This window comes from Myiozetetes cayanensis, unplaced genomic scaffold (genome assembly GCF_022539395.1).
Source record: "Myiozetetes cayanensis isolate MyiCay16 unplaced genomic scaffold, myiCay2020 scf6-25, whole genome shotgun sequence".
Taxonomy (NCBI): Eukaryota; Metazoa; Chordata; class Aves; order Passeriformes; family Tyrannidae; genus Myiozetetes; species Myiozetetes cayanensis.
This window is the reverse complement of record NW_026087853.1, coordinates 8,753,444-8,766,032: the sequence shown is the minus strand read 5'-3', so window position 1 is coordinate 8,766,032 and position 12,589 is coordinate 8,753,444. Positions and strand designations below refer to the sequence as shown.

General features: G+C 44.9%; 1 protein-coding gene across 2 annotated transcripts in view; it reads left to right on the top strand.

Annotated features, from left to right (window-relative positions):
• The window catches only part of RCOR1 (REST corepressor 1), an 85,139-nt gene that overhangs the window by 37,356 nt on the left and 35,194 nt on the right, over positions 1-12,589 (top strand). The window contains exon 3 of one of the 2 annotated variants that reach the window (XM_050335446.1): positions 5,423-5,506. The exons of the other annotated variant lie outside the window; for it this stretch is intronic. Coding sequence (XP_050191403.1) covers positions 5,423-5,506 — 84 coding nt within the window. The remainder of the gene's footprint in view (positions 1-5,422; positions 5,507-12,589) is intronic. 2 annotated transcript variants of the gene reach the window in all.

Genomic DNA, 12,589 nt, shown 5'->3' with positions numbered 1-12,589 from the left:
GAACAGAGATCTGTGGTTTCATGTCCACGTTATCCATGATGACAAACTACGGCATGTTCAACACTGAGCTTCTTAATACAGTCCTCATTCCAGCACTGGTGCAACTTTGGTTTGCCTAAAAGAAAATATGAAGTTACAGTATCTGCAGAAGAATCCTGAGGATGTGAGGAGATAAAATGAGTCTGTCTTGGTGTAGGAAGGGAGTCTAGATCCAGGGTTTCAGTTAATAGACACATCAAGGGACTTGCAAGGGTATTTAGGGCTTGGTGTCCTTTAAGAAGTTTCTGTCAAGCAACTGGAAAGTTCCACCTTTCTCCTCTGTTTCTGCAGAGTGTCCTGGCAGAGTTGACCATCTGCTCTCTGATTTGGACTAAATTCAGCAGAGGAGTTTGGCTCTGGGAGGGAGTAGATTTGAAGAGTTTTGATTCTGGATTTGTTGTTTTTTTTGATTGGGGATTTTGGGTTTTGGTGTGGTTTTTTGGTATTGACAAAAAATCATTTTGCTTTCACTTTGTTCTTTTCCTTTGTGAGCTGAGATCACTCAGGTGTGGGGTCTGAGGTGGATTTACCCCTGAGGCTTTAAACTTTGTGGGTGGTAGTGGGAGAGCAGGACTGACATCTTTGTGTATGCAAGTGAAAATTGGACAGACAGATACTAAAGAGTGTGAGACTGCCCTATGTAGTAACCTTCACAGCAGGGAAAACACATATTTTGAAGACACAAGATACTGTTTTTCTTTTTTTTTTTTTTTTATTAATCAACCTAATGTCAGTTGGTGTCTGAACTGACTGCTTCTGCTGGTTGGAACCTCTCTCTTGTTTTTCTGTGGGGCAGTCTTGTAACAGCTTTCCAAAAGCTGGGGAAGAGCCTTGGCTGCTGTGGATCAGGGTTTCACATCCTGCAAGATGCTGATTTGCACGTGCCAGGCCCTGTCCCTTAGCTCATGGAGCCCCCAGGGATAGAGAACCTTGGCCTATGGGCAAAAGTGATAGGATCTTCAGTGATGGTGTTGTTTCTCTCCTGTGCAAGTGAATGTATTTCTACACACTGGTGTTGATGTGTCCTCACAGCTTCGGGGGCAGGGGGAAACCCACAACTTTTAGAATGTTACTGCTATATGGATGTTCTGCCCTGCCTCACCTCTCCTCCCTTCCATGGTAGAACTATTTGGGCTTTTGCAGTAAACCACTGTAAAAAAAATAGCATTTTCTTTACAAAGTGAGTTTCAAACTGGATCGATTCTCTCCTGTGTTTTAGTGTATAGTCTGTGGAGCAGAGGTATATTCTAGAGGTGAGAGAAGAGAAAGGGATGGGAACAGCTGTAGAAAAAGCAACATGATACTGTGCCTGGTTGGGGCTGCGCTTTTCTGTTTGGGTAGAAGCAGTGGGAGTTTGCATCCCATGTGAAGTCTGACAGTGAAACAAAATTTAGGGGGTGCTGCTTGTAGCAGAAGGTCTTTCTCTTGGGGATGGAGGAAGTGTCTGTGAGTCCTGACAGACTTGGGACGAATGGAAAAGCTGGCAGTGGGAAAGTGATCAGAGTGTTTCCTCCCACAACAGCCGTGATAGGAACTAATGGCTGTGGCAGAGACTTTACAAATATCTGGTGGGTAGCCTAGATGAAAGTGCAGGATTACCTGAAATGTCAGGTCATCTTGTTTGCAAGTGTACAGCTTCTCTGAACACTGGTTACTCTTCTTTAAACCAGGTTGTACTGGTTTAACTGCAGTTGCTTAAACAAGCAAATCCCATTGATCCTAAATTGATCTGTTCCCCTAAAAAAAGACCAACCATTGCCCATGTTACGTCTGTTTTTATATGAAATATATAACAAATTAAATCGAATTATCTTTTCAGCTTTGTCAGTGAAGTGCAGAGTGTTAGTATTCACCCTGGTGAATTCTTTGTCCAGAAACAGGGGTAAGGGGAAGAAATTCCCCTGTGATGGTGAACCTTGCAGCTGTGCTTGGAATGGTGCAGGAAAGGGATGTAACAGCCACTCTGCTCTAAGGCCCATCTTCTGCTCTCATGGCTGTTGCTCTGAAGCAATCATTCCAATGTGCTTCCGAATTCTGAGCAAGCTCCAAAGCTTTTCCTTGGTACATCATGTAGGAAGAGGGCTTATGCTGTATGTATTTATGATTGGGTTGACACTGGACTTGGCAGAATGGCTGTCCTGTCTGCCTTGTGTGTGAGGGACGGTATATGTGGGGGCTGTGGGCTTGAGAAGGGGTGTTAGGGAGGATGTGGTGCTAGAAAGTGAAGGAGTTGAGTGGCCAGCATCTCGGATGTTAGGGAGGGAATCTCAGCCTCTGTGGATGTTAAAGGAACATGCCCATCCCCCAACCTTCCATGTGTGTTGGCCTTTAGATGCTTCTGTCCTTTGCAGAGAAGCATGAGTTTTGACCTAACCCTACTGTGTGCTTTGCACTGGTGTCTACATCTGTCAAGGAACGAGGCCTGAGCGTGGATAGGTGTGGGCTTGGGTGGAGAAACAGCAGGAGATAACATTTTGGGAATACTGAAGGTGCTGCTTCACACCCATTCGCAAGTGCAGCATAACTTGGCTGGTTGTCGCTACCAAGGGGCTGGGGAGGGAGGCAGAGAGGAAGAAGCTGGGCTGTGAGAACTGGGCAGAAGGGGGTCCTGAGGGTGGCGTGAAGCCTGGCATCTACCCATTCTGGGTATGAGGCCCATGGAGGGGATGTGTGGCTGGAAGGAGGCAGCTCCTAACCCAAGGCATTTTCTTTGCAAGGGGAGGTCCTGGGTGCACGTCGGGGAGCTGAGATGGAAGACAAGGAACACATTTCACCAACCCCACGGGTGCCGTGAGGTCCTGCAGTTCCTGCACTGGTTGTCACCTCCCAGGGCTGTCTGCAGGTCACAGCCAGGAAGGCTGTGGCGCTCCCTCTGAAGTACCTCAAAGCGTAACTTGGGGTTTTAACCGTGGGAGGTGAAACTTCACCCATCTTACTGTGGGTGAGCTGAGTTAGCGGCGCTCTGCTCCTGACAGCGACAGCCTGGCTGGGACGTGTGCCTGACTGTCAGAGAGGAGAGGAGGCTCACCCTGTGAAACTAGGGGAAAACTTCTTCCTTTTCCTGAGTTAAGTGGGTTTCCCAGTTCAGCGAGTGAGACTCTGGTAGAGCCTGGCTGACATTGCCTAATGTTACACCTCCCTGGCAGAGTTTGGGCATCAGGCTCCTGAGTGAGCTGCAGTGGGTTACTGGAGGGGCATTGGGATTTGGGTGGAAAGTGTTTAAATTCCTGTAGACCTGACTGATTCATTTCTCTCTTTGAGTGTTTTTAGGGAATGAGAGTTTGCTTTTCAGTGCAGTCCTAAGTGAGGAGAGAGACTTTTTACCTTTCTGTGCTTTGAACCCTATGCTAGACTCCAGTAGGACAGGCCATTTTGGATAGGGAGATAGAGTAGCAAAGTCTGACAAAAGGGGAGGTTTAAGGTTGCCTCTCTTTACATTCCTGAGACGTGAAATGAGAGAGAAAGTAAAATTTAATGCCCTGTGTTTCAAGACTTGTAATTTTAATTTCAGACACCCTTCGTGTTCTGTGTACAGACCTGATGTCCACCTCCCATCTCGTGCCACCAGAGGCTCTTGTCTCACCCCTCTTTTGCCTAGTGTAGAAAGTAATGAACGTGCAAAGCATGCAAAATATCTTGTATGTGCAGTTGCTAACCTTATTTAAAAAAACCCCAACAAACTGTGAAAGATAATCATGGTGTTTGTCATGAAAAAACCTGTTAGTTCAGTGTAAATATGTTGCTGACTGCTGATTGTTTTTAGTACATTCTATTTGTACTTTAAATTTAATATTAAAATATTATTGTCATCTGAACCGCGACTGTTCTTAGTTGAGCAGATTTCAGGTTAAAAACAGTAGTCAAGCCATGACTGTTTGTAGCACTGTAATGTAATTTTGTGTTACTAGGTCTTTTCTGACCTGTTTTAATGTATCATGAAGTGGTGGTTATATGCCTAATTGCACAGCGCAGAGAAAATTGTGTTGAAATATTGCATAAAACTTGAGCGTTATGTGATGTTTTGTAGTGGAAGTACTACTGTAGGCACTCATTCATAACAAGACCTGCAAGTTTCTCCCTGCCAGGGCGGGTGGTTGAGCTGGCTGTGCTGACTCAACAGAGCGAGTTTCTTTCTCTTCTCATCCTCTTCTTCCTCCTCCTCCTCTTTTTGACTGCTTGTGACCAAACATCAGCAGATTCACAAGAGCTCACTCATGAAACGTACCTTAGTTTGAGCTTGCTTTTTGAAACTATGCAGCTGTGGATTGAGACTTTTAGAGCTCTCATGTCAGCCAGATGTTTAGCTGGTTAAAAAACAGACTTGCTTTCTGAGTGTGGGTGTGTGTACGCAGTGTGGGTGTGAGTGCACACAGGTTCCTCCGGAGTAGTTGAGAAGAGGACCATTTTGACTTGGGGGGGCTCAGTGTCACCTTGGTGGGCATTCCTGACTGTATGGGAGATGGAGGTGTAGGAGGGCTGGTGGGGCAGGGCAGGAGGTGCTCAGAAGTGAAATCTGAGAGGTTTGTGCATGTGTGTGCCCTGAAGTGTAAGTTATTAGAGAGTGTCCAAAGGAGGGCAGTGAAGATGGTGAAGGGCCTTGAGGGGAAGCTTTATGAGGGGAGGGGCTGAGGTCACTTGGTCTGTTCAACCTGGAGAAGAGGAAGCTGAGGGGAGACCTCATTGCAGCCTACAATTTCCTCGTGATGAGAAGAGAAGGGGCAGGCACTGATCTCTTCTCTGCGGTGATCAGTGACTTGAGGGAACGGCCTGACGTTGTGTCAGGGGAGGTTTAGGTTGGATCTAAGAAAGAGGTTCTTTACCCAGAAGGTGGTTGGGCACTGGAACAGGCTCCCCAGGGAAGTGGTCACAGCACCAAGCCTGACAGAGTTCAAGAAGTTTGGGCACATGGTATGACCCTTGGGGGTGGTCCTTTGCAGGGCCTCAGTGATCCTTGTGAATCCCTTGCAGCTCAGCATATTCTGTGGTTCTGTAGCTGTACAGAATAGTCTCATGATGTCCAGGGTTTGGAGCCTGCTGCCTGAGCCTAGCTCCTCTCTTTTTCATTTAACGATTGCTGGAAGAAAAATAATCAAGTATGCTGGAAGAGAAACATTAATTAACTTTTAATTTAGATCTAACGTATGCTGCTTAGTGCACTGCAGGAAAGAGTGAGTGTGTGGTATCTGTCATGTTATATAGAGGGTGATGCATTGAAAAAACAAGGAAAAGCCTCAGGTCGGAATGGGGAGATGAGGTTTTAACTCTGTGGATGGGTTTTGTATCTTGATTAAAAGCTGCAGATGTGTGATAAGTCGCTTTTGTATCCATTTTGCATTTGAAATTACTTTCTCTGTAACTTGGTTTGTATCTGTTTTCTCTTAAGCCAAACTTGCAAGGAGAAGTCAGGAGAGAGAAAATCTTGGCATGCTGGTCTGGTCACCTAACCAGAATCTGTCTGAAGCAAAATGTAAGTCTCTTCAAATACTTTTATTCCCCTTTTTCCTTACACATATCACTTCAGGAATGCAAAGTTGCCACTTTTGGTAGAGAGGTTATGTCTGTGACCTTTCCATTATGATTAGAAATTAATTTTAAAAAAGAAAAGCCAACAAAGAAATCCCCCAGATCATCTTTCTTCCCTACGGGGCAGCTGCTCAGAGCATCAAATCCACAGGGGCAGGGAAATCAAGAGAAGTGTGGCATGCCTTCTTCCCTGGTATGAATTCTTTAAGGTACTTATCCGTGGGCCTACACGATCTGCTTTTTTTGCTGTTGGTGCTGTAGAAGGCAACAGAAATAGCTGAGAAGAGCAAAATGAAAAGTATTGGGAGGGGGACATGCAACATTTGATAATTAGTAGTACCTTTTTCTCCACAAAGACACAAATAAAATCCACATCTGGAGCCCGTGGAGGTTTTAAATGCCAGAACAATTGCAGTGCCTTGGAATTCCACGTGAGGGCAATTAACAGCACTCTGTGTGTGTCTGGGAACAAGTCTCAGTGCTGCTGCCAGATGGCAGAACTAGTGTTTGAAAGGTTTGTCTAGCTACAGTTCCCCTCATGAATAAGTAGGACTCCTTGATTAAAGGGCTGCTGTTTGAATGCAGTAACTAAACCTAAGTGCTTTTGGGGGAGGGAGCTGAAAAGAGCTATTTTTGACTTTGTGCCTTTTTTTTTTTTTTTAATCTTTTCTGATTCTGGGACCAAGAATGAGTATCTTGCATTCCTGTTCCTCTGCAGTTTTTGTGGCGGCACTATTAACTCGATACCTGTTTTTCCCCTTAGACCCAAGGGTTAGCGTGCATCACAAGGCACTTGTGAGGCTGTAGCGGCATTTGCAAATTAAGGCAGCAGAGACTGTGCACAAACTGGCTCTGCCATGAAAGGCCTGTGCTCTGCCCTGGGGCATTTGTTCCACTGAGCAAGTTGCCCCTTAAATTACAGAAGGATGATGGTACTGTGATCTACAGATAAAAAGGGCTTTGCAAGGATCATGTCTGCCTTCTCTCCTACCAGTAGCGTCTTGTCTGCTCCCTGCTGGCTGTTGCAGGTTGAACTAAATAAGACTGATGAGGTGAGGAGTGTGTTTGACAGTTACCTACAGCTAGAAACCTCTTAAAAGGTATAAGAGCAAGAAATTGCTTCTGCCACCGAAAAGGAATGACTGTTCATGGGCTGTCTGTGACACAGAGGATTCCTGTAGATACCTCTCAAATCTGAGTGTCTTTTGAATCTCAGCTCACCTTTGGAACATTTAACTCCTGCCTGATAGGAAACAGGTTTCTTGAAGAGGGCAGAGAGAAGGGAGGAGGAAGGGAGGGAAGATATGTGGAAATGAGTAAAATTATCTGTGACTGAGAATTTTGTGACAATTGGCAAAAATATGCTCATATTACAGAGCGTATAAAAGATGTAATATCTGCTAAGATGTCATGAACCTAAGAGGTAATTTAAAAAGTTGTATGATATTGATGAATAAAGTGGCAGGTTGATGTTGGTACAGCAAACAAGTTGGGGAAAACAATATGAATATAAGAAGGCAAGAAGAAATTTCTCAAAATACTCAAAATTTCAGTAGGAGTGTAGGGTCATCAGTTATTTCACCTTCCAAAACAGGTACAGAAAAAAAAGAATAAATATTTCATGGGGAGTTTGAGGAAGTAAAGTGTGAGGCTGTTGCACCATACCTGACACACAAAATACCTCACAGATGCCTGATTGATACAGAGTGGATGAAGTTGTGAAATTATTCTCTAGTAGAGTAGTAAGAAACCCAAAGAAATATTGGGAGAGGTGGCTGAGAGGACCTTAGGTGGTAGGAAGTCTCCAGCAGATGGGGAAAGGGCAGCTCTGCAGGGAATGAGAGAAAAGGGAGCTGGTTGGTCATTGCTTTGTTTTGAGTCAATTTGAGCTGATCCTGCTGAAAGGTATCAGTTATTCCTGTCTCTGTCTGGCATTACTTAAAAATGAACCATGAAAACCAAATTCTGCTGAAGGTAGATGCTTTTGGTTTTTGGAAATGGATTGATTGGTAGAAATAAGTTTATTGTTCTAATGTATTCAAGGCAGCTGTTAGGCACTGATTGCATGAGAGCCTGAATCAGTCCCCCTTCCTTTCTAAAGATGAGAACGTCCTCCAAAACACCAGTGCTCTGCAATGGCTGTAGAGCACTTATTAAATGTAGTACATGCAGAGTTCCCTAATCTGCTTTATGGTTTATGATGAAAGAACATCAGGGGACAGGAGGTCTCTTCAGTGACTCTTGAATTCACTGACAAGTCTTGGCATCATTGATAGTGAATCCTAATTAAATGGGGTCTGTGGGGATGTGTGAGAGGACTGGTGATGATCAACATTTCCATCAGTGATGTGGGAATTGGTATGAAATTGTTGATGACCCATAGACTGACAGGGTGGTAAATAAAATTAATGCTACCAGCAGTCTTGTAGAGTGCTTTGGGTCTTTTCCTGACTTGGACTGCTGCCAATGCAATGGGCTCTTAATGACCCAACTGCAAGGTTATGAATCTCAGTACTGAAAGCTCTGGCCTTCTACATCAAGTCTGATGTTTGGAAAGAAATGGCTTAGAGAGCAATATTGGGGATACAGTGGGCAGGTAATTCAGCAAAAGTTCACGGTGTCCTGCTTGGCCCAGGGGATGATGTGGATGTAAAGAGTGAGGTAGTCACTGGTACAGTTTGCTCCATCTGTACCCAGTAACATTCAGGAAAATGAACCTCGAAATACTGACTTTAGTTTAAAAACTGAGAAAATGATCGAGACCGGAGCTACTGAAACATTTTGGAAACTGAAGATGAAGCAAAATCCATCTGTTTCGCTTACTGAAAAGAGGCTAAAAGGGGACTATTCTCAATTATTCTCTTAGAGGAAAAATTTGACATAGTGAGAGACATGCATAATACAAATAGATGGCTGCAAAAATAAGTCCACACGGACTGAAATGAAATGCCTCAGTGTGGGTTTTTTGGTTTGGGTTTTTCTGTGATTGACTACTGGAAGTTATTCAGGGAAATGATTGATTCTCCATTTCTTGATGCCTTTTTAAACCATGGATTTTTGTGACATGGTGCAGGAGATCATTCACTGGCAGTGGGAAATTGCAAGTGGAAGAAGGTGTGGTCTCTAGGAGGTTGGTGTAGCCTCTTGGGCTGTAAGTACTGTTAGTCCTATCTAGCGCATCCATTCTTAATACTGCTGTTCAGGTTGAAGTGTGGATGAACAAATCCTTCCAGTCAGCAGCTGCCTGTTGGTACCTGTGATTACTTTGGTTTGTAGTCCAAAGCCTTTAATCCATCCTGTCCCTGTAAGACACAGGACTCTTCTCTGTTCCTGTGGCTCACTGTGAAGATGGAAGTTAGTGCAGCACATGTTTGCTCTTCCTTAGAGTGAACTGGTAGCTCTTGTGAGCAGGAGAGTTCAGTGCAATCAGTGCAGCTTGTGGAAGTCACCTCTGTTAAAGGTGCTGAAAACCACTGAGCAGATCCTGTGACCATGCTCGGAGCAGTGCACCTGATGGGTTTGGCAGAGGGCTGGCCAAACTGATGGATGCTGTGGGAGGGTCTCTGTAAGCCACTTGAAAGGAATCCTAGAAAGACCAGTGTGTCAGCCAAGACCTGGTGGATATCTGCATACCTGATGCTCCAGACTCACTCAGTTAAAAGCTCGTTTGGGTCCCATGAAACAGTGTTTTAATCACACTGGAGAAACCTTTTACCTGGATGCCATGAAATGATGGATGTAAAAGAGAAGATTGAAAACAAAAGTGTGTGTTGGCATGTTGCTCATTTTTTTTATCCTGTTCCTTGTTAACCATTAATCCTGGACACCAACCACTTACTGCCGTGCCCATGTTAATACCAAAGTTGAATGCTGCCAGCATGGTCCATATCTACTGACAGACTTCTGCCTTTGAGGGGTCACTTGCACAGCAGTGTCACCATTAGTGAGTAGGTCACACAGTCGGCCCAAAGCTAGAATTTTGTCCTGTGTCTTTTGAAGAAGAAAGAAAGAAGGATCATTGTGCAGTAACTGAACATTTGGACTTAAAATAACTGTGCTCCCCTTCCAACTCTGCTCCAAATACCCTGTGGCTGGTGTTACACTTCTTACAGAGAGCTTGCTCTCAAAGTGAGACTCCTGAGAGGCTGTCTGTGGACTTGGTGCCACGGAGGGCAACTGTTCTGGCTGTTGTGGGACTCTGTCACAGAGGGTGAGGAAGGAGACAGGGAGAGAGGAGGAAGAATGATGCCTTGAGCAAGGTGACATTGAGGAGCAGGAACAGCTAGGTGGAAGACAGGCATCTGCTCTCTTTGAGTGGCATGTGGGGAAGGAGGAGGGGAAATAGTGAAAAATGCATTGTAATGATGCTGTGGAAACTCTGCACAGGATAAGAGCTGGGCCAGCATGAAGCTATTAATAAAACAGCAGTGCCTTCCTCTGTGCCAAGTGCGCCAGTGAGTGGAACCATAAAGATGACTTTGGGTTGGTTTAGAAATGAGCAAATTCTGGCATGGTGCAGCTGCCCAGGAGCGAGGGATAGACAGCAGGTGAGAGGGTAGGATGTCATGATTGCTTTTATATACCTGCAATTCAAAGGTGAACTACAAGAGGGAAAGATGTATTGTTTTGCCAGTGATAAGCTCTGCTTTGAAAGAGAGTTTTTCTACTCTCTTCCTGACAGAATATGCTGCTAGATGGGAGTTCTGTTTTCTCACTTGATGTCTTGGTGGATGTGTCTAGTGGATTTGCAGGTTATGGGTGTCACTGAACAGGCAGGCACTGTCCCTAATACTCACGGGACAATGGGCTGTGGATGGCAGCTGGGTCTTCTGGTCTTGCAGTGCTGCTTCTGCTTGACCCGATAGTTGATTGGCACTGCCAACTTTGGGCATTCACCACTCCCTGTCTCCATTACTCTGTGGCACCTCTTCTTTTGAGGCTGCAGCTCAGCTGGCTCTCTGCTTTACATTACGCCTGCCTTGGTGCACGTGGAGAGAATTCAGATATCCTCCTTCCCCCTATGGAGGGGAAGTAGAAACACCCAGGGGACATGGGGATAGAGAAATTCCAGAATTAAGTGAAACAGCTGAGTGCTTTGACATCCCCTAATGTGTTTGGCCAAACCCTGTGGCTGGGGAAAAGGGAGGGGTCCCTAAATGTGCTGCAGAACCTGATGCTGGGAAGGCAGTAATGTAGCAGCTGAGGCTCTGATGGAGGAAGAAGTGCTGGTTGCTATAGTTACTAAGGATATCAACCCTGTGGTGGTTGGATGGGCAAGGTTTTAGTTGACTGTGCCACAGGCTGGGTAACTGTTTGGGAGTGTGTGGTGCTCCAACCAAAGGAGCTCCGAGTTGGCATTCAGGATCTGTGTCCCAGCCACATTTCTAAGTGTGTCCTGGTTGTTGGTGTGTTAGCAGCCTTCTTTGGGTGAGAGTGAGTAGCTGCCTTCTCTTGTGGTGGTGAGGTGAATCCCAAAATTTCTGAGGGCAAGTTGCAGGTTTAAGTGGCTAGAGTCCATCTCCAGCTTTAGTTCAAGGGATAATTTTGGCATAATGTGGACTCTGGATTTCTCTTTAGTTCTTCTTCTGAAGGGAATTTTAAACAAGCTTGGAGTTTTGTCTGAATTTTCTGACTTAAAATGACTGCCAGAGTAATGGACATGAAAATGTCTTCCAAGGTTGCTGCATGTGTCTGATCATGATTTGTGTGGCTGGTCTCTGTTTTTAGTGTGTAGTTGAGCCGTAGCTGTTTTACAAAGGGCTTCTGCTTGGACACAGCCTTTCCCCCTTGGCTCACTTATTTTGGCCTGTGAATTCTGTGAACATACGACTCCATCAACTATTGTCATTAGCTCTCATTTTCTGTGGGGTGTAGACTGCCCTAACAATAAATAAATGTGAGAGGAAAACCACAAATGGGAGAGAGTAGACTGGGGAAAGTGTTGATCTTAAAATCTTCACTTTAGAAAATGAAGGCCATATTTAACAGGATGCGTTTAAAACGGAAGGGATTAACACTTCAGAGCTATTGGAGAGCCACCCCTTCCTCAGCACACAGGCACCCTCACTGCAGGGAGCAGCAGTGAGGCAGAGGATATAGTCTGGTATGTATTCAGGTGCTTTTTAAGTCTCTCCTCTCCATCATCCCCTGAACAGGATCCTTGAAACAGTTGGAATTGGGGTTTTACTTTTAGTCCCCTCTCGCCTCCAACCCCTGTCATCTCTGTGACCTGCTTTATAACGTAACTCCACAAAAGGTTGTGTTGATGCTCAGGAGTGTGCAGCCCCTTGGTCAGGAATGGGAGAGTGGGAGCTGCTTAGGCTTTGTCACCAAAGAGTAAAACTATTGTTGAACTCTTAGCTGAGCTCATAATTGGGTTTTTTTTGTGGCTGGCTAAGTGCTGTGAGAGGTTGTGAAGGAAGGAGCACGTGTTCTGTGCTTCTGTTGTTTGGGGGTTTGCTGCTTGTTTGTGTCCGACGTTTTACTTGTTGAGGTGTTCGGGTTTTTTTAGTAGTAGTAAAAGTATTAGCTTTAAAAAAGATCTGCCAGTAGAGCCAAGAATTCCAGGTCTCTGAGGGGCGAACTACAGGGGTTGTGATTATCTCCCGAAGGTAGGTGCTGACCTTTTTGTTGCTCAAGTGGAGATAGCAAAAACCCCAAACTTAGGATTATGCTGTTTGTATATGCTCCTTCCCTAGAAATACCAGTTTGTTTTCTGTCCCAATGACAGCAAAAAGGATTAATGGAAAAGCAGAATTAGGTTTATGTTTATCCCTAATCCAAATTTCATATTATGCAGCAAACCTGGCAGCTGTGAAGCTTGGATGCAAATACAGTAGCTGAAGAATGCAACTCAATGAATTCAGAAATGAGAGAACTAGTGTTTAATTTAGGATTCTGCTTGAGTTTAGCTGTAGAAATAATAGTCATGGCCACTTCTCCCAGCAGCTGCAGTTGCTGCACTTCAGAAAGTGCTCAAAAGAAGGTGAAGGAATGCAATATTTCATTTTAGCTAAGGCAGCTTTTG